This window comes from Atractosteus spatula, chromosome 2, assembly GCF_055471065.1.
Source record: "Atractosteus spatula isolate fAtrSpa1 chromosome 2, fAtrSpa1.hap1, whole genome shotgun sequence".
Taxonomy (NCBI): Eukaryota; Metazoa; Chordata; class Actinopteri; order Semionotiformes; family Lepisosteidae; genus Atractosteus; species Atractosteus spatula.
This window is the reverse complement of record NC_142707.1, coordinates 52,517,861-52,545,253: the sequence shown is the minus strand read 5'-3', so window position 1 is coordinate 52,545,253 and position 27,393 is coordinate 52,517,861. Positions and strand designations below refer to the sequence as shown.

General features: G+C 35.1%; 1 protein-coding gene across 1 annotated transcript; it reads right to left on the bottom strand.

The window, feature by feature from the left end:
• Nucleotides 1–18,550: 18,550 nt before the first annotated feature.
• Nucleotides 18,551–25,247, bottom strand: osr1 (odd-skipped related transcription factor 1). The gene is made up of 3 exons (XM_088909229.1): nucleotides 24,996–25,247; nucleotides 19,762–20,439; nucleotides 18,551–19,434 (listed from the first exon to the last, which is right to left on the bottom strand). Exons 2-3 carry the CDS (start codon nucleotides 20,385–20,387, stop codon nucleotides 19,299–19,301), a joined length of 762 nt encoding a protein of 253 aa, XP_088765355.1. The 5' UTR covers nucleotides 20,388–20,439; nucleotides 24,996–25,247; the 3' UTR covers nucleotides 18,551–19,298.
• Nucleotides 25,248–27,393: the final 2,146 nt, after the last annotated feature.

Here is a 27,393-nt window from a genome sequence, read left to right as displayed (position 1 = left end):
AAGTGAAGGTTTATTGCAGATAAAAAGGTGAAAGAGGCACAAACACAACATGCTATCATAATGACAATATTATCACAGCCATAGCCATAGGAAGGTCATTCATACAAAATATGGCTCCGACAACAATGGAAATAAATAATTATCTCCAAGTGGAGAAACACTTTTTTTTACTCCAGCTGAAATAACAACCAACATCACAAAGAAATGTTTGGGAAAAGACCTTTATTTTCTTTAAATTGAAATTAATTTTAATGAGGTTAGACTCCAAATTATAACTTCAGAACATAAGAAAAGTTACAGCTGACATTTGGATGCTCACAGCCTTTTGATCCAGGGATCCTGTTAGTCACTTTCCAATCTTCAATAACTCAGATGCACATGTTCTTCCATTCTCCCGCAGCCCTTTGTGTAAAGTAACCTCGTAATTTCAGTCCTAAATGCAATGCTTCTTAGTTTCTACTGTTTACTCAGGTCTTTGATTTACTATTGATCATAAAGCAGTTGGACGTCTTAGTATCTATAAGGCTTTTTGCCATTTATATCAATACCCTTTGTAGTCTCCCTTGCCAAGACTGAAAAGACTGTCCCTTTAGCCTTGACTTTATATACAGTATATATAAATATATAGCGGCAATATCACATTTGGAAAATGGTGACCACAACTATATAAACTATTCTTAATGAAGTTTTACCAATCAATTATATACATTTAATATTTTATTTGATTTCAGTTTTACACTTTTCCTTACACAGTATATATCCTAACATCCTGTTAATGTTTGTATTTCCTCCCCATAGTGTCTGGATAAGGAAAAGCTGAGTCTACATAAATGCTTAAATCCTTATCAGAAAATGCACAACTTCACATTAAATACAAAATTGTCACCTATCAGATATACAGATGCAGCCATTCAAAATGCGCGGGCGATACCGCATTATTTTCCGGTACGCTGTACGCAGTCTACCGCAAGCTACCGGTAAATACCGCGAGTTACCGGTAAATACCGCTAGCAAAATAATAGTATCCGGAATTTCCGCAAGGTGGAGCTAATAAAGCTCAACCTCTCATGTTTGAGCTGTAGCCATCAAAGTCTTTAACGAAGATATTAATAATAGTATTAATAATAAATGACCTTGGACAAGCTGTAAACTCAAAGTATTGCCCTGGTCCACATTCTTTTTTTCATTGACCGTCTTTGTAAAAGTAACGCCACAGCATTTCGCAATCACGCATTTTTTTCCAATCATGCAAAGTACAGTGATTCACCATGCCTTTCACATGCTCATAAAAGAGATTGATTTAGGGACATAAACATATTACCGTATGCAAACTGTACTGTATACAGTATGTATATGTATATTTAATGTCTTAACTGTGCCCGTTTAAGTATTGAATATTCATATCTAATTTTACCACTGAAGGGAAATCTTAGTAGCTGAGCATAAAAACAATAGGAGCATACTGCAACGCGTGTGAAGGCCATAAACGATATTAATTTTGGAACATAAACATACAGTATATGGCTGGTCTCGGTACTTTAAAGAAAACATACACGAAACATGGTTTCATTATGACCAGAATCTTGAGATATTTTTAACTTGATTTACAGTATTTGAGAGGTATGTCTTAACACCGATACTACAGTGCTTAAGTACTACTCACGTATATGTTTCTAGGTTTATATTATGCATTTCATACGGTCAAATTACTTTTGAGCAACTAATAAGAAGCGCGAAACGGTATGCGTTTTACTTTCGTTTCGTGCTGGGACCCGTGGATTGATTAGAGATATCAAGTACATACAAGTCATTTTTTAAATGTTGTAGTTCGTCTTGAAAAAATGTTACGAGTACATCATCTATCAACAATTACACAGGTTCTGTTTCCATATTGCGGATTTTGGTTACGTAATATTATTTTCTAGATTTCACGTTGTGAATATATGATTTGGGCAAACAGAGCCGCAAAGAAGTACATTATGGGTTGTTGTTTTTTTTTGCAGTTTTATCTAGAACAAGCGATGCTTAAACCTTTGTCTGATTCTTGTGAAACTATCCACACGACAGTTACAGTACCTAGGAGTTGACTTCAGTGATGTCACTGATGGGATGTTTCTAAAAATCCATCCTCTGTAAAACGTCTTCTCTAGTTGTCCTGCATATGTATTCGCTAATGAAGCTGTGTGTTCTGAGCCTGGATCTCTACATTTCTGTATGAACCACCTTAGAGGGCTAAAGACAGCTTGTGTTTAAATTGAGTGTAAGGCAATTTATGCTTCTAAAGTCATGGTCAGCATTTTTGTACTGTGCTGTAAACTTGTTCTGTGCCTAGTCACATTATTTTATAGCGTTTTCATAGCGTTATCAAATCTGGTGGCGCTGTGTTAGTTTCCTGACTCCCATGTCACATGGTCTGTGATTGTAACCTGTAATACCGGTTTAATTCGTCACAGCCAGCACTCCGGTTGTAAAGTAGAAGCAGGCGAGATTTCCAGCGAAAAACACCTCCCCCTTCTTCAGGTGTGAGGGTCTTCTGCTCAGAATGAAACGCTAAAATGTAATGTAGGCTCTGAATGGGTTCTGACTTGCTTTAACAAAATATGTTTACAAATCCTTTCACCTGGCATTTTCGTAGTTAGAAATTATGGAACGCTCTGTTAAAAGCAAGGGAGTTTTTATGTCCGTTGCAGTTCTTTTGCAACATGAATATAATTATATCGTTATTAATTTCTTGAGATACGCGATTCCATATTATATTCCCTTTTAATCAAATTCTAAAAGTATGCTTGTTGACTCCGGTATCGCGTTAGTTAAAGACTTCGATGCTTAAAATGTTTAGGAGAAATGGAATACTGGTGTGTATGTTTTCTTTAAAGTACCGAGACCAGCCATATACTGTATGTTTAAGTTCCAAAATTAATATCGTTTATGGACTTCACACGCGTTGCAGTATGCTCCTATTCTTTTTATGCTCAGGCACTAAGTAAAAGGAGATGCTTCATATTGCTTGACTAATTTTAAAAACTAAGTTAGAAATGCAGACGCTCCCTCGGTGCGCTGCTCTGGTGCGCCGGCTCTTACACAGTGCCTGTCTGCCGTAAGCGTTACAATATACATACCCAACACTGCTTGTACCCATCTGTCATGCAAATAAAACACCTTGAATTGAATTGAATTGAGGGGAGAGGGGGGAATACTAAAGCCAATACTGGCTCAATACCCTCGATGGGCTTTGACGTGCTAATGCGTTGGTTTAACAGTCCGGGTGTGGCAGGCTTCCAATGTCAACTCGACTCGATTGGAAGACAATGAACGTATTTTGTGATATTTAGAAATATAAATTTGTTTGGTGCGAGTGAGGTTTTATTTAATCTCTGACCAAGGGAAACGTTTCATTTTTTCAAAGAAATGTTTGTTAAAAAATAAAGTCATAGTTCTATGGGATTCAATCACAGACCATGTGACATGGGAGTCAGGAAACTACTGTAACACACAGCGCCACCGGATTTAATAACGCAATAAAAACGCTATAAAATAATGTGACTAGGCACAGAAAAAGTTTACAGCACAGTACAATAATAAATGCTGACCATGACTTTAGAAGCATAAATTACCTTACACTCAATTTAAACACAAGCTGTCTTTCTGTATGAACCTCTAAGCTGGTTCATACAGAAAATGTAGAAATGCATTAGCCTGATTATGATTAAAAAACACATAATTAAACACGCGTTTGCGATTTAAATCAGAACACGATTTAAATCAATATAAATGTTTATATTGTAACGCATACTGTCCAGCCTCCATTTCTCTATAAAAATTTACTCTGTTGCACACACACACACAATAGAAGGAGGAACCGCTGTCAGAAGGGAAGATATGTTCAAAATATCGCAAATATCGTTCATGTTGCGATATTTTGAAATATAAAAGTCAATTTATTGTCCATAATATCGCTATTCTATTTTTTCGAAGAAATGTTTGTTAAAAGAAAAGTCCGGCACCAGCTGGATTCGATCACACAACCTCCCAGTTGCTAGTCACGCACCTAGACCAGTCGGCTAGAAGACAGCTCGCATGAACAGGCAGGCGAAAAAGCCCTACACAGCCCTGTCGCAGCACACGAATACCGTTATTAAATTCTTTAGATACGCGATTCCATATTATATTCCCTTTTAATCAAATTCTAAAAGTATGCTTGTTGACTCCGGTATCATGTTAGTTAAAGACTTCAAAGCTTAAAATGTTTAGGGAGAAATGGAATACTGGTGTGTATTTTTTTCTTTAAAGTACCAAGACCAGCTACAGTATATACTGTATGTTTATGTTCCAAAATTAATATCGTTTATGGCCTTCACACGCGTTACAGTATGCTCCTATTCTTTTTATGCTCAGCTACTAAGATTTCCCTTCAGTGGTAAAATTCAATATCTACAACGGGCACAGCAAAGACGTTTTTACTGTAAGTCTTTCTACGACAGACCAACGGACCACGAGTGCCCCTGTCGGTCAACCAATCACGTACTGCGGTGCCACGCGTCATCTTGCGTCATACTGAGCGACGTCACCTGCGGTACGTGTCTGTGACGCGCACTTTGAATGGCTGCATCTGTATAAGAACATAAACTGAGAAGTGGTTTCTCATGAAACCGTAGAATTAGTAGGGAAAGAGGCACTGTCACACAATGTGTCATAGTGTGGGAAATGTTTAATGTAGTGTTTACTGCAAACAACAGTTGAAAAATAAAGAATGTTGGGGAATGTAACATCCACCAGCTGAAAAATGTGAACAAGAAATATGATCTGCAGCCTCTCCAGGGAGACACCCTTACAATAATTAAAAATAGAATAACATAACTAACAGTGGCAGAAAACAAACAGGAATTCTATACAAATATTAGCCAGATGGCAGAAAAACACAGGAGACATACAGTACTGTATTCTAATTGAGCAGGGATGAGCAAAATGGATGGCTAAAATGACAGTGCTGCTGGAGGAGCTGATGAAATCAAAGGTTAAAGGTGTACATCTAACAGGCTTTACAGTGAATCCAAACGAACTCACTCTGGGTGATTGCCAGGTTCATGAACAGGGAAGACCTCGCTGTGACTGATCTATAGAGTCAGCCTGACAGCAAGAGGTTGTAATCTAGCTAATGCCTGGGGCTCACACTGCGACACAGCGGTTAACTCCCAGTGGCAGTCCGCTCTCACATGGGCCATTTAAGGCCATAAAAGAAAGCATAAATGAAGTTCAATGAAATGTAGCCAATTGTGTTTAACTGTGGACATTATGTACTTGGAGTTACAGACAGGATAGGCTATAATGAAGTCTTGTTATTGTATGTAAATTGTTTTGTTTGAAGTGTATTTCCTGCGCTTGAATAAATAAGTTCAATACATTTGCAGACTTTGAGCAACCTCTTTTCTGCCACTTGGCACGCCCAGCAATTAATTAACAAGAGGCCTCTGTGCTTTAATTTAAATCGCTTCAACGTGACTTCCATTAAATGTACTCAGTAGATTGTAAGGTCAGGAAAGTGAACTTTATCCTCAGGTAGGTGTGACATATACTGTTCAGTATCTGTTAGGTAAGTCTTCTGAATAAAACCTAATAAAACCAATCAAAAAGAGATGTTTTAATTTCCAATCATTAACAAGTTATGTATAAGATTTTGAAAGAAACAGTTTGTAGAATTGTATTTGAGCAACCTTTGAAATAAATTGTTTTAAAACATTACAGATGTGATTTGATTTTAGAACATTTAAAACATTTTAAACACAAATCTTGATATTGTCAGATAAGACATAAACCAGATATAATTGAGCTGACACAGAGAAAGGATATATTCTGTAGTTCCAGATGTCTAATTATGAAGGATGTCCTTGACTTAACAGTAGAGTTTACAGTACTTTACATTTTCCTTTTTCTCATTAATTCAATTCACTTGTCTTTCTTTAGCTGTATATAGGGTGTATACATTGCTTTGAAAATGCATACCCTTCCTGTGAATTTACATTGAACTCTGTACAGTAGCTCTTTAAAGACACCCATGGCTTCACAGTTGCATTCTTAACCAGTTTCCTCCTTGCCCAACTGTTCATGTACAGTAGGAGGTACAGGTAAACCTAGTCAGTGTCTGGTGTAATTTTGTGCACTTATGTGCGCTTTTACTTAAAAATATGTATAACATTTTTATATTTAGGATTTATAGAAAAATGTGATTACTTATGCAATCATGACTTCAATTTTTCTTTCATATTATCCATATTCTTCTTTCTTTTGCTGTGAAAACTACACAAGGATCTGAATATTGTGCATGCAATGCCTCTGATATCCTCAATACCCTTGACAAACCATAAATGAAAATTGATTTAGCATAGAAATTGAGCATAATGTAAACATATAATATTATGTAAATATGTTCAAGTAGGTAGCTGCATCAGCATGTATTAGCTGCAAAGAAACAAGTACAGGTTAATTCCACGCTGAAAAGACAAGAAAAAGAAACACAATGTTTCAGCTGTGGAGCCTTCTCCGAAACATTGTGTTTCTTTTCTTCTTATGCCAATTCAATCTTATGGCAGCGATACAAAAGTGCTTAGAAAACTGGAGTTGTGGGTTCAAAGTCCAGGTGGGGCACAACTGTGTTATGCTTGAGTGAGACACTTCACTCAGACTACTTCAGCAAACGCGCTGCTATATAAATGTGTGTCTGTGTTATTAATTGAATTAACTGGTGGGTTAAAAATAATACAATCATTAAGAGATAAGAACCCAGTGTTTTAACTAGTTATTTACTTTTCTTGTAAAACATTTAATGTTCTGTATGAGTCTGAGAAAGCAGATCACAAGCACAGGCCATACAGTACAACCTACTATACTGTAGATGAGCTGAAGGCGTTCTGCATGGGAGAGTGGTTGAGCATTGCTCATGAGAAGTTCTAAAGCCCAATAGAGGACCATAGGAAGTGCTTCCTTGAGGTTATTGAAACTAAAGGAGGATTTGCAAAATACATATTATAGATTTATAAAAAAAATACATACATATGATATAGTTGCAACATTAAATATCACAAAAGTCTTAGCCTTTATATTAATTGTATCAGAATACTGAAGGTACAGAAATTGAGTTTTTTGCTAAATCAACTTTTGATTACTCTTCCAAGAGCATTAATAAACTTGGAGACTATTGTTTATGCCTATACTGTATGTACTGTAAGTATAAAGTATACCTGTATATTGTATAGATGATGTTTCCGTCAACATTTTGAGATGCTGTCTTGGAGCTCTACCCCAGTTAAGTCATGGCATATCATGGCTAATAGCAGACTGAGACTGGTAGAACCATCACCTTAAAGAATAAGCGCATTGCAAATCCAATGTTTTTACACTGCTGCATAACACAGTGGGAACATGAATCCTTAGAAAAATGTAGACATGTGGCCCCTTCATCATGCTGCACCCAGGATAACATATTTCATTAATAAGTACACAAGATAGAAAAATGATTTATTCATACATTGAGGCTGGAGAACATGAACCAGCATAAATCTATTGTTGAGAGCAGAGTTTTCAAATAAAATATATCAAAAGCAAAGAAAAATGTGTTAAATGTCTGACTATGGTTTAACAAAGTTAAAAAATAAAAATACATAAAGAAGAAAACCAAACTGTGTATCTCTATACTGACTAATTGTTTGAATGTTGTCATCATACTATTTGACCAGATCAACATCAAATTGTGTAACTGATTTCCCCAGTATTTAATGTTCATACGTTATTGAAGGCCTGTCTCACACATAAATTAAACTTGGACTGTGTTGTAGCTCATCTTGAAATGATACCTAATGCTTGGTTTGCATGCATGAATAAATATTTTACTAACACTATTCGAAAATCTTTGAGTGTTCACTTAAAACGAAAACCTGAAGAAAAGTGAATTGACTCAAAAATGTTACTCAAGTAAATTGATAGAATTTACAGTATGGAATATTATTTAATAAATAACATCTTTTGCAATTATTTTAATATCTAAATTCATTTCTAAACTACCATTACTGTTTCATACTTATTTCATTACCTAGAAAAGAGTGAACTCAATAAGAGAAACACAGTAAAATCTGTATGTGGTTTAAGGGTTAAAAGATAAACCGACACCTGAAATATGTTTTTTTTCTGCAAATCTTCTTACTTTCAGTTTAGTAAATCATTAGTTTACTAAATTCTCGTTTACAATGTCAGCCTGGGGAGTACCTATGTATACAGCTGGGTATTTTGCTAAACCAATCTACAGTAAGTAAAGCCCTTCTACTACAGCGATGCCCCACCTGAGATTTGAACCAACAAATTTGCAGTTTTAAAACCAGAACCTTAACCACTACTCCCACAGATAATTACCAGAGCACACTAATTTTATTTTAGTCCTTCTTAATTGCTGTTGGCAAGTTTTAATCTTTGGTATTGATCTTCAGATTACATTATCAATACACTACATTGGCTAGGATGGAAACAAAACTTTCCTCTTCGCTCCAGCTACAATTCTATTACCTTTTCTTCCATCCAAAAGAAATTCTTTGAAAAAGTACCTCTTTACAAAAGTATCTTCCAGAAGGTTCAGACCTTCACCAATAAGTGTTAGTTATAGAAAATATTAATAAAGCAGTACAGTAGCTGTAGCATAAGGAACAGGAGGAGCAGCACTGACAGTAGTAGCAGTAGCAGCAATAACATTTGCAGTAGGAACAGCAGTAGAAGCAACAGTAGCTGTAGTAACACTAGTAAGAGCAGTGGTAGTAGTTGTAGTAATAGCAGAAGGAGCAGTAACAGTTGTAGCAGCAGTAATAGTAATAGCAGAAACAGCAGTAGTCTCTAGTAACAGTTGCAGTAGCAGCAGTCGTGGTAGAAATATCATGCAAATTATTTTAAGCCATGTTCTGGCTATTAGAAAATGAGCTCACAAGTAATATATATTAAAGGAACAATGGCTATTTAGATTTTATACATCGTTCAGTATTCCATATTCCCAGCTTCTTTGGATTACCACAATTCCTATGCATGCATATTATTTTCAAATGACCTCTAGAGCAAGCTTCTTTACCTAACAATTTGAAGTATGTACAGTACTATAAATGTTGTTTAAATATATGCGGTGGATAATATTTCATGTTCCTTCTATGTTTTTCATATATTTATTAAATAGATAACACGTATTTAATTAAACAAAAAATGGACATAAATAATATAAATAACAATTATATATTTTGTTTGAATAAATTGGTTAACCGACCGTAGAACGATCATGAAAATGATAGATAAAATTTTGTGCTAACCATTTTATTTTGTAAACTGCAATAAAAATGAGAAAATTGTATTTATTTTAGCACTTCATAGATAAGCTCTGTTTACTAATATTCGTCAAGTTCCAGATTTTTATTATTATTGGGAGATGAAGCATTATATGCTTAATGCTGCTCACTGCACAGAGCTATCAGGATGATCACGTTTGTAATATTTGATTATGCTCATAATTCCACCTTATGTAATTCATGGCATGGTTATTTTTTAACTTTTTATACATAAAACACTCTATAACTACATTGAAGTTAAGAATTACTCATTTCCTTTCATCAAAAGATTCTCAAATGATACCAATAGCATTGGTTATGCATACATAACCAGTCATAAACATCAATTATTTTTTTACAATTTTAAGAAGTGTGCTTCTAAGATTTATATACAGTACTGTATGTAAATACACTGCAAAGCATAAATTAGCAGCACTAATTTGTAAATTGGTTAAATGACTTTACTATAAATAGTTCTACAAATGGATTATTTATTTCATTGCACTCTAGACATTTATGTTTAAGCATATGTTAAACACTCAGTTTAAAATATATGGTTCATATGGATAGCTGCGTCAGCATGCGTAGGCCTTGCGCACACCCGAAGAAGGGTCCACAGCTGAAACGTTGTGTTTTCTTTCTACTCTTTTCAGCCTGAAATAAACCTATTACTTGTTCCTTTACATAGATAAAGTATTTCAAACTTTAAAGTGGATAGATGGATAAATATTTCATGTTTTACTCTTTGTTTTTAAGGAAGACTTTAAATAAACATCTTTCGGTTTGCATGGCATTTTTGATACGTTTTCTGCTTTAAAATGCATTTTGAAATTTTGTTTTTATATCTGGAAAGAGCTGCGTCTGCAGCCAGAGAGCAAGGAGTTAATGCAACAGAAGCAAAGAGGCCTTGTATCAGTTTGGAAATCGTTTTCAACAAGTCCAGCTTTCACCTTCCTACATTTCCCTGTTCTTTTCTAAGTAATTTTTTTCAGCTTAGTTTTTCTTGTTCCCCCAGAGAGGAACTGACCACTGGTGCCCCTGGAGTTTGACTCTATATAATGTTATTCAGCCCCTGTTCAGTCATCCTGTTGGCCAGAGTTCTACCTTGTTATGCACTAAAGGTGTCACCACATTTTCGTTGTCTGTCCTATGCTTTTCCTTCTGCAAGGCTCCTGAGGACAATATAAAAAAACAGTAGTTGAAAACAATATTCACAAGAGAGATTTTTTTTACCTTTTCCTGATAATATTTCTATTTCTGTTTAGGCACTCTATTAAATCATGGTCGCTGCTATTGTTTCTACTTGATATTCCAGGAGTAGGATTCAAGGGGAAAGGAGAATGTGAGAAGATCCCTCTGGAATTGTGTCCTTGCACTGGTTCGTACCAGCTGCAATGAGGACAGCACATGGATGTTCCTGGCTCCTCCGCAGGTCAGGGAAATGATGATTGACTAATGAGTTCCTGGCTTCCAACAGAGCCGTTACCAAGACTGACAGGAAGGGCAGCGGTGAGGACGAAGGGCTCACCACCCATTAACCCCATCCAAGAAAGAAAGAGAAGAGATTTGATGATGTGTTTACACAATAAATAGAAATTAAATTGTAAGTACTTGCTAAAGGATGTGAACAGAATTTCTGAAAAGAAAAAAAAAAGATTTGGATTTTCAAGCAGATCTTTTAGCATGAAATGCTTTTTTTATTCCTTTATCAGCAAACAAGTTTATCATATGGTAATCAGAATTAAATCTGGTTAACAGCCACTTCTTCTTTTTCTGCATTAACAGTCATAAGAACATAAGAAATGTTACAAACAGGAGGAGGCCATTTGGCCCAAGTTACCCCATTATGTTAATTAGTAGTTAAGTGACCCAAGGATCCAGCTGTTTTGAAAAAAAGCCAGGGTATGGGCAACATGGCTAGACAACTTGTTCCACACTTCCACATCCTTTTGTGTAAAGAACATCTTTGAACCAGCCTTGACAAATAAATTTTAGTTTTTGACAAAATCAGTCCAGCAGGCATTTTCAAAAGGAAAATATGTGGATGTACATTCAAAACTTTAAACAGAAGACATTTCTTTGCCCAGAGGGTTGTGGGAGTGTGGAACAAGCTACCCAGCCATGTTGTCAAATCTGATACTCCGGCTTATTTCAATAAACAGCTGGCTGTTGTAGATGGACCTATGCAGCCCAAACAAGCTGCATGGGCCAAATGGCCTCCTCTTATTTTTAACTGTTCATATGTTGTAAGCTAAACAGGAACATGGATAGATAGAAAACAGGAGAACAGAAATCTCAGAGGATTTCTGGCAGTAACTGACAGATAACATCTCTTTTGCTGAGCCTAGCCCAGGGCCTATTTTAAAATGTGAACCTTAAAACATACATTTATAAGTAGATAACAACATGACCAGTGAAGAAATATATGTATAATATAACGCTACAGAATGTCCTCTCAGTGCTTTGTGCAATGGACTAGCAGCAGAGTCATCAGTATGTACAATGTGTCTTATCTTAATTTCCCTTACAACATCTTGAGGTCTTTATCAAAAACATGTTTTCTATAGTTTTTGTAAAAATCATTTTAAGAATAAGAATAAGAATTAAGATAGTAAAATATTTGTTTTTTAAAAATGTATTTTGTGCATATTTAAATCATGGAGTACAGCGCTTCAACAGCCATTTCACTTAGGGCTCTTTGCTTAATACTCAATAACAGAAAATAAAGTTTTGCTATTCATGTTGACTAAATATGTTTCACATTGTTAAGCAATTATTCATTATTTTAGTCAACCACTATAAATTACTACTAAAACAGAGTATACTGATGTTTGCAAAACAAATATATTAGTAGTACTGACATTTCACACTTTTATATGCTCAGAAGAAAACAAATATTAAGAAAATAGACTAAAATCAGGTTACCAGTGAGGAAAGTACCGTTCTGTAGAGGGAAATTTCCAGAATTCGTGGATATTTGTTGCTAGAGGAAACTTTGTAAACAAAACAACTGCACATCATGTCTAACTAGGATTTTTAAACTACATTTTGCTTAAATAATACAAAACATTATGTTCGGTATATTTTCCTTTAAATATAAGCATCATGAAACACAAGCTGGAAAAGCTGTGACATGTAAAGGGCAGTCTATGCTTTTGACTTTTAAGTTTCAGTTATTGTGTGCCATTACTTTCATGGTGTAAAAACTTACTTAAAACAAGAACTTAATTTAAAACAAACCTTTTGCTTATGCAAAGTTCTATTGAATGCAAATATCATGGATTCTTTTGTAAGTCAGTTATTTTAGTGGCTTGAGTGGATGCAATGTTTGTAAAATGATATCCAAAGCATAGCTTTTGAAAAATTAGTTTTTAGTAAACATCTGGAACTTGCAAAGGACCCTGTTTTCATCTATTTTAATGTAACATAGAAGCTTTGTGCTTGCTCAAACAGTACGTAAACAGTACGTAAAAAAGTACAGTGACGCTGGCAAAGTGAAATGTCCTTTTCCAGTGACCGATTCAGTATGGTGCCACCTTCTAGAAATGTGTTAATGCTTTCCTACAGCTCTGAGTAGAAAAAGGTTTTCATTAGACTACAAATTCAATGCACAACCCAATTTAATGCGCTCTAGCTGAAAGGTTGAATAAAGCAAATATCCTGACTTAAAACTGGAAAACTCAGATAGATCCAATGTTCAATACAAAATTCCAGTTACAAAGGGAGCGCAACATGGAAAACACAGCAACAGTAAACTGTGTGAAGCTAAGGATCGTGGTGAATATACTATTATATAAAGAATGTCCAGGATAGCTGAATGGCATTGTTGTGGCACCCAGACACAGATATAAACACAGATATAAAATAGTGTAATATTTTCATTGCTATCCTATGAGAGCCATTTCAGACAAAACCATAATCTGCACAACCACATCTGTTTTGCCCAGCTTGTGTTTGGAAGAAGCTACATGCAGAGTTCAAATATTTTAAGAGTGAGAACTGTGAGCGTCATTTACCAATTTGATAAAACCCCACATTGTTTTCAGTAAGCAGCAGAATCCATGTTTCCTCTCTACGAGAGCAACAAATATAAACTGTTGTTGCTGATGTCATGCTCATTCATCAGCAATGCTATAGCCAAAGCTCAAAAAAGGCTGAGAAAAAAAAAGCAATGTAGACAAGACCTTTCTGCTGAAGGTCGATGAAAAGTTTTTTTTTTCACAATTATGTTTTCCTTTTGCTGCTCTTTGCTTAGACAGCAAAATAAATCATAACATGTTTAACTCGTTTAAACCTAAGATGCTGTTAAGGAGACATAAACTCATAGCACACTTCATACAATATTTACTCATGTCAATGTGGTTGTACTTCCATGTAATACAAGCACTTAGAAACCCATGCTGAGGGTAAGAAGGTCATACAATGCTAGAACACTAGACATTGTGAGATGTGACTTCTTGTCAGTACAGTGGAGCTGTTTCTACTCTTTTTACATTTTTTTTTTCAATACAGAGTAGGATGTTTTCAGAAGTCGGGAATGTACCATATCACAGAGCCAAGATCACAATATGAAAAAAAAGTATACTTACATTTTTGAATTGAGGTGTTATGACATTAATATAAGTAAGCAAAGATCTGTAGAAATATCGAAACTCTCTCTATAAAGCAAAAATGATTGTAATTGCTAGTGTAGCATGTATGGGACATACAAGTGTTTGATATGCACAGTTTAAACAAAAGTCCCACACTCATAATACCTAAAGACTAGGTCCCTATTGGAGTAAAATAAAATGTTCTTGAGTGACCTAAGGAGTGACATTAAATCTAATAACCTCATTTTACACTATGGGATGTTCTGTGCTCCAACTTCTACAGCAGCTTTGCGATTGGGTGGGTGTCAATTTAATTGACCCAACTGATGGCACCAGTGTGACGTATAGTCAGACCTGAGATTTGAACTACTGTCATAGGCCCTCCACCAAATGCTTGATATACTCAGTCCAGGAAAGCTCTAAACCTGCTATATTTTTAGATATGGAGAGTTGGAATTATTTTGAGTGATGTCTCCATAAATATCTTTAAACTCTCAGAATAGCTCCAAACACAGTTTAGGGACTTCCCCAAGTGCATGAACTCCTGTAGCAACAATCTAAATAAGTCAGCCTTTTTGACTGTTTAAATTTTACAGCCTCTCATAAACTTCCCTTGTAATGTAGTTCCCACAGTGTGTCCCAAAACAGTGACATATAATAGAAAAATTCTATTGATCCCCATTGACTCTAGAACAAAATACCCATTAGCTGTCTCAAATACATGATGACCTACCACACATAAACTCAGGTTTTCCAGTTCAAAACTGTCATTCTGCAACCCATACCAGCTACCAGCTGAACTGCAGAACCGTTTTAAAGATTCATAAGCAGAGTTGTGCTCATTATGATGATGCAATTTAAGAAGATTAAATAACATATCTCTATAACATATCAACCCTGATGACAAAATCATTTACTTCTGTGAGTAAACATGCACACATTGTCATCTTTCATAGAAATATCTGTGTAAAAGAATCATTTATTTTCTCATCAGAGTTTAAAATGGACAAAACATGATAATGGAGATATTGAAAATCTATGTACATCTGTACTCTGGATGCAGCTACAACATGTCCTCTATATAGGTTCAAGTGGGAAACTGTGTCAGTGTGTGTTGGGTGCAAAAACACCAGTAAGTCAGCTTCACTTTGTGGAAATAAGGTATTTTGGCTGTTGAGCCTTCTTCAGGTGTGAATGCAGAGATGGCTCATTAATCAGAGAGGTGTCACACACTGGAAGAAAACACAGCTGAAACATTGTATTTCTTCTTTTTTACTGGTCAGCATTTAACACTTTCATGTTCTCTATAAGGGGTATTAGAATCTCTTCACATGACCACTGGAATCAATAACATGTTCTTTATGCTTTTCAGAATGTGCAGTAGGTGGTCAGTGTGTGACTGAGCATTATGTGTGACACTGTATTGATATTTCTGACCACAGTGAAAATAAATAAAGCATATTTTCATTAGAAAATGATTAACTATTAACAATCTTCCTGAGTTTATAATGCATTGTAAATATATTTGTAAAGCAGAACTTTTCTTACAGTGGAAGAAAAAGACAGAAATACCAAGATGATAACTTGAGTGGAAAATAATAAAGAGGAAATGTATTTAGGAGGCTTTTCTGTACACAAAGCACTGTGACTGTCAGGAACATCCTACCTTGCAAACCAAGGTTTATACTGACACTGAGGAGTTCCTTTCAAAAAACTGCTAGATTAAATTTTCGGAAAGATTAGCTCTGAGCCGAATACAATAAAATGATAAGAAATGTTATAAACAAGAAGAAATCATTTGGCCCATCTAACCTGTTAGGTAGTTAGTAATTTAGTAGTTGGTAGTGTATTTATCCAAGGACCTCATCCAACCATTTCTTGTAAGAAATCAGGATATCAGCTTCAACAACATGGCTGGGTAGCTTGAACTCAACTCCCACAAATGGTCTCATTAAATGTTTAACCATTCATATTTACATAACAATGCACTGCAGAGTGCTTCTGGAACATAACACTTTTTTTGTTTATTGGAATTTAAGAAAAGTTACAGATGAGAGGAAGTCATTTAGCCAGTCCTAGCCCAATTAATCACAGTTAGCTAATTAATCTCTGGATCTCAAGCATTAGAAACTTTCCTTGAAAGAAGAAACTAATCTGCAGTTGAAGAATGTTTTCTTAAATGTGAGCATAAAAAGAGATTATTATTTTTATTTGCTTAACAGGACCAGTCCACGGCTCATGTACTGTCATTCTCTGACTCACATTACCATAAGAAAGCACATCACCTACCCTTTAAAAATTGCTTTTATGTTCCATGACATGACTCAGAACATTTTTTTGTTTATGTGAAAAAAATGTCGCTATGCCTCATTTCTAACCATGAGGTAACATCTAATCAGTGTCACCACAAGGTCATGCATTATAAAGTACGCTCAACGCAAACTCTTGATTTAGAAGAAGCCTTTTTGGCAAATGTCCATTAATGTCACCATTCTTCAATATAATTAAATCAATTTTTAATAGATGCCAGACTCAACCTGATATTCTTCTCTTATTTTGAAATCCATTCTCAGAAATCTGTTAGTGAGGTCAAATAAATCAAATGAATTTAGTTGGTTCTCATTGCAAGTCAAATTGTAAATCCATTCACCTATTTTCTTTCCTACAGAGTGATTACTTGACATAAACACAATAATGTATATGGCATTAAGGAATCCCAAGACACTTTAAATCTTCATCATAACATCAAATATATGGATTTGCCTTAAATATAATCTACATACCTACATGAATTGTACTCAAGGCATATGGTATTTCAGCTCTCATAGAGAGAAAAAAAACTGTGGCGTTCAAGATGTTGCATAAGCGTGCTCACTGCAGGTGGTTCTTACTTCAGTGATAGCACTGATCTTGTAGCAAGTTTCTTTGAATTTTCACAGTCACTCTAGTAGTGTTTGCCTGGGACGAATGACAAATTACAAAGAAATCAGTTGTGGAGCTCAATGGGATTTGTGGTTACAGTCTGTTAAAATGTATTTCCAACACTCTAGACAGTGAGAGGTTTAGCCACCAGACCTTAATTAACGTGAAGCTTATCCTTTCACATGTGAAAATGAAAGGCGTAGCGGAAGAGCCAGCTGGTATTTTCTGCTGTTTCATGATTCAGTTATCCTTTTCGTCACAACCAGAGGCATTCCATTGATTCAGAAAGAAATATGCCAAAACAGTGTCATACAATGAATACATATCATGTAGGGAAAATAATGTTTGTTTGCACGGGAATTACTATATTTATTTTGGGCCAAAGCAAAAATAATGTGTCTATTTATTCCCACCAGCAATAATATGTAGGATTTGTAAATGTATGCATTCTTTTTAAAAATAGTGTTTAATCCCAGCAAAACAATCTTTTAAAAAAACTAAAATTTACCTTTTATACAGGTGTTTTGAAAATTATGAAATTGTTTTGTAAAAGTGCACTATTAAACTTTTATATGCATGCAACTAATGTTTGTGGCCATGAGATTTCTGTAATCTTGATTTATTATTTCATGCTACAATAGAGAGTACTTCTGTTAATGCCCATCTGGAATACGAACAGATTTTACTATTCCTATGTTTTATGCTTTTTTCCAGGGACAGTTTCACAAAGACATTAAGGGATTAAATTTCTTGAAATGAGGTGCAATTTTGTAGTCAAATTTCACTGTTGTCATTTGCTTGTTCTCAGCGTTCTGTTCTTAGCTGATGTCAATGTGTGACAGCTTTGGAGCTCTTCAGACACTATGCACTTCAAAGGGGAAAGGACTAGTCATGTGTAAATGTCTCCCACTGCATCTATCTGTTCTTTTTATCTTTGAATAAACATGTCTGATCTCACACATTTAGTGAAAGTAAAAGGTTCTGTAATTAGTACAAAGAGATTCGTTTATGAAAGTGTTCATTTGGTAATGGATTTACAGTGCTGAACACAGACAAATTAAACATTACTTATATTTAAGGTAATTACTAAATTCAACAATGGAGGAATGTTACCTTTCCCCCCTAGTGCGTTTAACATCTTATTTTTTGTTTTCTGCTTTAATGTTTCTTATTTTTTTAATTCTGATTAAGTATTTTTTAATTCCTTAAAAACATATTTTTCTTTTCCAAGGTACAGGTACTTTCTCCACGTCCTTTACAAAGTTATGCCTGGGATCTAACTCTTGTATCTCACTCCTGATGATAACACACCCTCACACTGCATCATGTATTTTAAGAGAGACAAAGGATTCATTTAGATAATAAACATTTTTAGTAGCTAAGTAAATTTATGTAAGTATGTAAATATGTCCACAAGTTCCTCAAATAGTGAAAAAATAAATTGTGACAGTTTAATTACTAAGCTCTTAAGACAAATTGGAAGGAATCTGGTTTTAAGAGGAAACGGGGTATTCTATTTCCAATGGAGGCATTTACTCAGTAAAAAGTCCTATATAGTATATCTATTTACACAAGAAAGTTAATAATTCGATTTATTCCCTTGAGTTAGTTATACCAAGATTTACTGAAATAGATTTCGGTTGTGAAGTTGTTATTTTGGATTATTCTCACTATTAACCACAGAACACATTTGTTTAGAAAATGACTATTTATTTAAAAAATAAGTTTAAGGAATCCAGTGATATATGTAAATAATCAATAACCAGAGTAAAGTGCCAAATAACATTTACATATATATAACATTATGTACAATATCATTGGAATGTAGCCTTTAACATAACAGAAAGCAGGTATGCTGCCCTAGCTTTATGAGTTTAAAATGAAAAACTGCATGGCATATTGTGTTTCTTTCAAGTCACTTGCAAAGTTTCAACTGGAGGACAAGGGTTCTGTGTAACTTTGAGTTCACTGTCCATGAAACTGATGGATGAGAAAGATCACATTCCAGAGATTTATTCATTTGGTCATTTACAGTTGCAGTCCATTACACAGACCTGATATGGTTCATGAAGTCCTTGTGTCCTTAAAAGTTAAGATACGAAGCCTTAACAAAATCCTGTAGTTAGGTCAGAGGTGTTCCTTTCATTAAGGCTCGGAGTAATTTAAGTCCAAGATTTATAACCCTGTTCAACAGAAGTCTCATCAAGACAAGATTTTTTTTTTTCCGAAAAGGCAGATTTCCCAGTTGTTGTTTTTTCTTCTGTGGTATTGGTGCAATACCTTTTCTTTCTTTTGCAGGTTAGTCGTAGATAAGATGTCCTGAAATAACAAAGCGCCCCCGTCTCTTTCCCTGGATTTTTATGATGTCCTCACAACTTTCTCATTTTTTCCAGTGCACCCTAATCACTTCTTTTCCCCAAGTCTTCAGATGTCCCTTCTAGCACTTTATCTTGGAAGGTTTTAGCTCCTTGACCTGCATGTGCAGTGTTTTGTGGACAGCCAGTGTCCTGGACTGACAAAACCCTTTCCCACATTCTTGACATTTGAAAGGCTTTTCTTTGGAATGAATATACCTGAAAGAAAATGAAAGGTAAAAAAAGTCAGAGAACTTTGGTAGCTCAGTCTGTTATGCATGTCTTGATGAAGAAGGTTTTTAAAAATTTGTTGAGGTTAAGACATCTCCTGTCTTGACGATTTGCACACAACAGGAAGACATTACAAGAATTAAATTTGATGAATATATAAAAAAGCATGTGATTCACATATTTAGTGAATTCTACAATTCAGTGGATTGTTTAACGTGGCCTGAAAGAAAGAAGAATATAGGCATATGCATAAATTATTTTACTTTGTGTTTAAGACAGGAATGAAAAAGAAATACATATATAATGGACATTTACCTGTGATCTCTCAGATGATCTTGCCTCCTGAAAGCTTTATGGCATATGTCACAGGTGTACGGTCTTTCATCTGTATGGGTTCTTTCATGAATTAGGAGATTGTATGACTTTGTAAAGTGCCTCCCACAGAATTTACACACAAACTCTTTCTTGGTTTTTGATGGTAGCCTGCCTCTGCTTGGCTTTCTCTCGGGAGACAACTTGGTGACGTCTAGAAGAGAACCAATGGCGGGAGCTGAACTCAGATCCTCTGCCTTCAAGTGGTCTTCCTGGGTGGCAGCCACGGCCAGGTTAGCAAAATCAAATCTCGGCTTGTTCTTGACCGGCGCATTGGTGATGTCTTGCTTTGGTTGGACAATGTGGGGAAAGATTGGAATTGCGGGGAGCTGGAACCTGCCATCCACTAGGCCAGGGAGTTTGGAGAAAGTAGAGCGAGGCAAGGCCATGGGAGGGTATCCCAGGGTCCACTGGTGAAGATGGACAGCATGAAGGGCACTAAAGCCATAGATATTCGGAATGTGGTCAGAAGGAATCTGAAAACCATTGGAAGCTTGCAGAAGAGAGTAATTGGCCAGTTGTAAAGAAGGATGGATAGGAACAGGAGCTGCAAGAGTCTTGCTTCCCATGATGGTCACCAGTGAATGCAAAAGTGAAATCTTACCAAGCAAAAATGATCCCCTGAAATAAAAAAAAAATCAGTAACAATTAACAACATCATCCATCCATTTTCAATAACTTCTTCATCTAATCAAGGTCACAGTCCCGAGCTGCAGTCTAATTCAGCAGACCAACTGAAAACTTTTGGTTGGAATTCAGTGCACCCAAAATATATTCACAATATTAATGTTTTCCTAACATCATGTAATACTCCGCAGTCAGCTATTTGCCATAGTTAGACATTTATTAACAGGTAATTAATTTATGAGTCACTGTGAATATCTTCACTCGGCACACAGTTAATACTCTTACACTACGCTATTACAGGCATGACGGTTTATTAAAATTTTCATTTTAAAAGTTGCCCCAGTAAGTTTTATTCTTGATATATAAAGACCAAATACAAATTCTAGCAATACAGACCAACGAACACGATTGCAGGAGTGCATTTGATGACATGAACATTGATGGCTACATGATAAATACTTCCCCAGTCCTCAGGCTACACAAGCACTTTTCACATTTAACGCAGAGGTTTTTTTTTTACACAGAGTAAGCCTGTGCTGGATGTGTTGGGTAGAAGGAGCAGAATTCACAGTGTAGGCGTTTCCCCATTCCCAGCAATTCAGCTTCAGGGAGTTTTGAACAGGTACTCAGAATGAAGCTATTCACAAAGTAACATACCTTTCTGGACTGCCTCACCAGGTTTGATCAAAAGAAATACAATGCACAAAATGTTTCTTTGTTTCTTGCACAGCTCTGAGTGACATCCTGTACATGTTTTGATGAAGAATGTTTTTAGCATTGTATTATTTGGAATGGCATGACTGAAACTGAGAACATCCTTGTATCTGAAGAAAAAAAGTTTTACATAGTCATAATTGCTATGCAATTCTGTAAAACTAATGTGGCAAGACTGGATACTAAAAAAACGCACAGGACATCGATATGATCTCTTTCTTACTGTGGCGTTTGTGTATACTTTTTCTTAAATCTTCCTCGTGTGCTTAGACACTTCTAACGTCGTTCTGGACAATACAGAGATTTGCCTTCATTATAAAGTTTGGAATACTTAGGTTACTGTGTTTATTTTAAAAAGATCCGTGTAGTATTAAAGGTTGGCCAATTTTCCTAATTTTTTCAAACTCATTCGCTGTTGTAATTTGATATGATTCAAGATCCAAACAGTTTGGCAGGAATTCAAATATACTGAAGAGATTTATGTTGCACTGGTAAATATAAATAACTGCATTCTTCGTTAACTGTACTTAAACAGCGTGATTGATTTAATGAAGGCCTTTATTTACACTGGCCACCGTTTAATAAAATACACAACGAAAAACATATTGTATGGTAAAAAAAAAATGTTCGTAATAAATAAAAAGAGAAATAATACTAATTAAAATTGTTCAGGCTTTAGATCCCCCAGGGATTTCAGTTTTCTGATCATGACGCAGAAGTAATTGACTTTTTACTTAGACATTAAGGAGATCAGCGGCTACCCGAGACCGTCTCGTATCTTTAATCTTTTGATGTCTGACATACTATTTAGTACGCAGTAATGCCACGAGATGTTACAAAACCCACCACAACATTTTAGTGTGTTCACCAAACAACAGTCTTCCGTCTAAAATAATAATTACTGACGGCGAAAATAACTAAAATACTTTCTTGTATTCTTATTCTAAGATCTCCACGGATTTAAACGTAAACGAAAAACGCTTCTTTTTCTCTTCCTCTAATTCAATCAATTCATAATATCTACTTTTTAACCAAAAAAAACATGTATGCTATTAATGTAAAATATGTCGTTTACAACACAAAAGATTGAATCCTGATATGTTGAATTCGGGGGCGCACAGATTATCTTCATTTATAAATTAAGTGAAATTTGAGAGGAAATGGCAAATCTCGAATTTTGACATCTTATGGAATTCCTTCGCTGGTGACCCGAACTAAATGAAATGACATTTTGCTACGATTTTGTTTGCTAATTGGTGAGAATTTGCAATGGTGGTGGTAAGAAAAGTCACACCAGAACCCCCGTTTTGTTCTCCAAATGCCAAAAAGGATAACACTCAGGGCTGATTCCCATCCCACAGATTTGTCAGGAGTATAGGTGATGAAAGAGTTCATGGATCACGTTATATTCCTCCAGTTTTATCCGCTCTTGATCTGAAGCACCTTGCGCGTTGCTAGGGCTAAAGGTTTGTTTCTATTATTATTAATAATAATAATAATTTTCTAGTTTTTTATTTATGTAGAGCAGAAAAGATATTTCATCAAATGTAAAATAATGAAAGGAGAAAGGCAATAGTTTTCGCCCCAGAAAATAATTAAGAAATAGAAATGGGTGTTGCATGATCCAGAAATCCTACGTCAACTTTGCTTAAAATTTAATCTTTTATCAAAACATTACACAAGCATACAAATCCCTTTCTATTCCAAAATAATCGTTGCAGGGGAATCGAGTAAAACGAGAATAAGAGACGTGAGAATGGCCAGTGATCTAAACCTGCGGTTCCTTTTACAGGAAAGTGTTCTATACAAACGGCAATACAGAGCACATTTGGCAAGAGTTTCAAATATCCCGCACATTGCACGTATATTGTTATCAATGCACTCACGTCGGATGCAGGAGGGCGTCAGTGTTTGATCGCAATAAAAAAAGACAGCAAAAATCTTGGTTACTGAGTAATTGAGAACAGACCACTTGTGTAGTCACATGAATGAAACAAAACCTCCTCATGCCAAGATAAACGACCCCCTGTAATGGAGTTTAAAAAACGTTTAAAAGGCTGTCTCGGCCATCATTTTATTTTTTACAGTGTTTTTGACGATGAGTCTCAGACTTACACTACATAACATATGGAATAAATGATGCTTAATACGTCAAACATGTACTGTATAAGTATGATCTTAAGGCAATACATTCGTGCAATATTATTATTGGATATGTAGACATTAGTTATTTCTGTGAAGCAAAATCATTGTTATTCTGTTTAATCAAGCGTATGGTATAAATACATTTAATCTTTTTACACCATAACCCAGTATAGCCGACTAGCGGAGATAGAGCCAGCTGTTTCTGTATGCAGCGTAGGTTTCTACGTGTAAAAGCTGCGAGTGATTGAAAACCCTATTAATTCAACATACAGGTAATGCAATTCCATGCAAAACAAGTTTTAATTAAACTTATTTGGATGCTGAAAGATCTGTTCAAACCCACATATCTAACACATAAATGAAGGAAACGAACTTAGCTTGAAGGTGACAAATGAAAATGTTGTTACAGTACATTAGTCATATTGCTTGATGATGTGGTTATTTTAAAATGCATCGACAGAATAAAAATGTTTCTAATGACTCTTCTTCCGCGACACACGCTTTTTAAATTAAAATACTCAAATATGCTTAATATAATGTCTTACAAAACATAAATGTATATAAATGTTACATTTTTAAACTTTTATTTTCTATTTTATATTACTGGATTTTATTAGAACAACACAACTATATACATTAAAGTGTATAATTCTTTAAAATATATTACGAATTAAGTCGTTTTTCCCGAACTGGTTATTTCCAGAAGCTTTTAATAAATACTGGGAAAGTGAATTTGAGCCAGCTTTGAGAACTGCGGTATTGCTTTAACCTGCTCCCGGTTGTACTCAGGGTTTCTGACAGCCATCTCATTTGCAGGCATTAAAGACAAACACAGTTATATTTTTTTTTAAAAACGTTTTATCAATTACTTGAATTTCTACAAATGAAATTATTATGATAATATATTGAAGTGGATTCATCATAGGTAATTTCTCTTTGTATACATGGTATTTTGGCTTCAACTGTGCTCCTAGTATTTTCAGGAAATTCATACTACAATAGAATAGTAAATCTCGTGGAATTATGTACACTGTACACGACTTTGATATATATTTCTAGTTCTTTTACAAGTCTGTAATCACAGACTACGGAAAATTACGAGCTCTGTAGTCAAGTTACTCTTAAGACAACTGAAAAGCATCACGACTGAATTTAAAAGGACGCGGTTAAAGTTTGTATTGAACTATTCCTAATTCAAAAATCAGTATTTCACTTTTCAATTACGGCGATGCCACGCTTTATTTTAAACGTCTGCTTCAGAGAGATACCACCTGTTGGGTCTTTTTTGCGTTCCCAGATTTCACTCAATTATGAGTATGCGAACATTGCAATAGTAGATAGATAGATACTTTATTGATCCCGTGAGGGAAATTGCAGTGCAATAGTACAGAGGAAAGATGATGGCAAGTTTCACCAGCATCGCCCGATTACAGTTTTAGAACACGCACCTTGTCATTCCAAGTCTATATTGAAAATGAATTGAACGAGTCCCTAAGAAGATCGATTCCTCTGCAACTCCCCAATATACATACACCCCACCACAACCCAAAAAGGTTTTCTCCCAAGGTGAAAAAATATCTATTTCCTGCTTATACATCATTTTTTGATTCAAAATGAATAATTGAGTTCCACATTTATTCGGCATATACAATGTTACGGTAATTTGAAGAGATACAGAAGTTAATATTTACCAGTCTAGTGAGGCGGTCCAACGAGGTTACAGATGCAACTTTCTCTCAAAAGTTTGCAAGAAGTTTTGCAGTACACTGCAAAAGTCTTCGAAGAGACGCATTCAGTTTTTTGGAATGGTTTGAGTTCATGGAGCTATTTTGATGTTACTTCTGAACAGAGCGAGAGGCTGAGCTGTCGCCAGTAGTGTTCAGCTGTTCTAGAGTTGCATGTTGAATGCCTGCAATGATTCAGTAAGACTCTTCTCACACTCTGTCCTGCGGTCTCTCAAACCGCCTCCTTATTGCAAACCAAACCCTTCTTCTTGCACATGCGCAATAAGCGGCCAACCCCCGTCCAAAAAAGGTCTTTCTCTGAAATCTCAACTTTAAAACATCAGCTTTCAAATCCTGAACACAGGAGCCAAGTTGCTCAGTAGACACATTGTGGTAGCTTACATCTGCAGCTCACGAAAGAAACGCCTGAGCTGAACAAATACTCAGGAATGGAATTAGAACACTAACTAGATATTACGTGTGCTAATATGAATATGTTAGTCACAACTATCTTAAGTCTAAAAGTTAACATTTGAATAAACCTACATTTAAAATTAATTGTTTTATGTTTCTTTAAAAATATGTATTTTTTTGTATTTTGCAACAGTAATTGATTCAGTTCAGGTAATATCACATTCAGGAAGTTCATATGACTCGTTGCTCGTTAGGTTTTATAAGGATTAAGAGTCACGGATAACACGTTATACAACAGTCCAACATATTCCACATATAAATGTGTATTTCAATAGTCATTTGTGAAATCGCAATACATTCTACAGTTTAGCCTATCATACTGTGATCAATTTTAAAAATGGAACTTGCTATTGCTTTACAGAAGCAGACACCTAAATTCATGGGAAACGATTCAACAATTCGTGTCCGCGAAGGTTCAATCCATATCTGCGATGCAGTTAACCAGGTGCACTGTCTGCAACACATCTTTTTTCTATAAAGCAGAATTGTTTTCTGTACTAATGTTAACAATGCTGACTGCATGTTAACATACAGAGTATTTAATAACTGGAACCCAATCTAATGTATATGTTTATACAAATAAAAATGTAATTTTTGTACAGTTGAAGCGCTACAGAATTTTCTGAATTCTAAGAACAGTAGTCTATTTTTTTTCTGGAGCTTTACACAATCAACACGTTCGGTACATCCTCTGTATGAAACAAGATATGTGAAATCGGTATAGTATAGGATATGTGAAAGGTATAGTGTAGAAAGGATGGGCATTTTCAAAAACAATTATAGTGGCGTTTTTCTGAGTTAGAATACCGTGACTTTAGGTGAACCCCACTGTTAGACATTCCTCCTTTGCCTTAACTCACTCAATACAGCATAGAATAGGCTGCTATACGTGTAGGACTAACAAATCAAACCTCGCTTTACAGTAATTAATGTAAATATACAACTGTCACTTTTACTTCGGAACAAGAAGAAAAGAAATGGTGCACACGTTTTAGAGCATTTAAAACCATTATTCAATTTGTCACCCCCGCTAAAATGAAGATAGATCTCACATCCGTGAATATTGTTTTACCACAGTTTGGAGAGGTCAAGTTAAAAAAAGGAACCTCATTAGCCCTATGTAAGAAGAAACTTGCAGAAGTCTTGATAGCCTAATTAATTTTATTTTGTACACGTTTCAGAATAGTTTGTTAAAGATATTTATTTTTACGAAGTGATTATTTTCATAAAATCGGAATGCGCCCAGACGAATTGCATGTTTTGTATTAAGAATAATTTAAGAGCATCGAAAATAAAGGACTAGGCAAATTAATGTTCCAAATAAAATTAGTTTTAAACAAAAAAAAGGATATTGCATTTGTTGATTGTAATTCTTTCTTTTTTTATTTACTACTGCATAAATATAATTACTAATAAATTACAAGAATTAATAAATTATAATCGATTTAATTAAAATGTAGGGTAAACGAAAATTCGTATGTCAAAAAGTCATTTCATATTAGAACGCTATTAAATAGTATTTCTAATTTATATAGTTTAGGGTAATTTCCTTTAAATAGGGATTACTTAACTCTTCTATATACACATTTACGAAGAAGCTATTAAAGCTGTCACACATTTTCGATAGATGAGTACACTTTCTTTTTGTTTTTTAATTTTAAAACAATCTGGTTAAAACGATGGCTGTTCCGAGTAACGAGACTTATTCTAGAATTGAGATAAAATCTAGTAAACCCGGTTTTACAAATAGCCTATTACAAAAATGTCATAGAGAAGTCAGAACAACATCTGAAACAAAATGTTTCAAAAAGACATTCGTAGAGTTGTGATGCACGCAACAGAAGTAATGCATTATTATTGTAACAATAAACAGATATCTTGATTACTAATA

Bases quoted from the DNA above. Each gene is read 5' to 3' on its own strand.
- osr1 (XM_088909229.1), bottom strand. From the start codon at position 20,387: ATGGGAAGCAAGACTCTTGCAGCTCCTGTTCCTATCCATCCTTCTTTA. The intron at 19,435-19,761 runs GTAAATGTCCAT...ATTTTCTTTCAG, and splicing joins GATCATCTGAGAGATCACAG to GTATATTCATTCCAAAGAAA.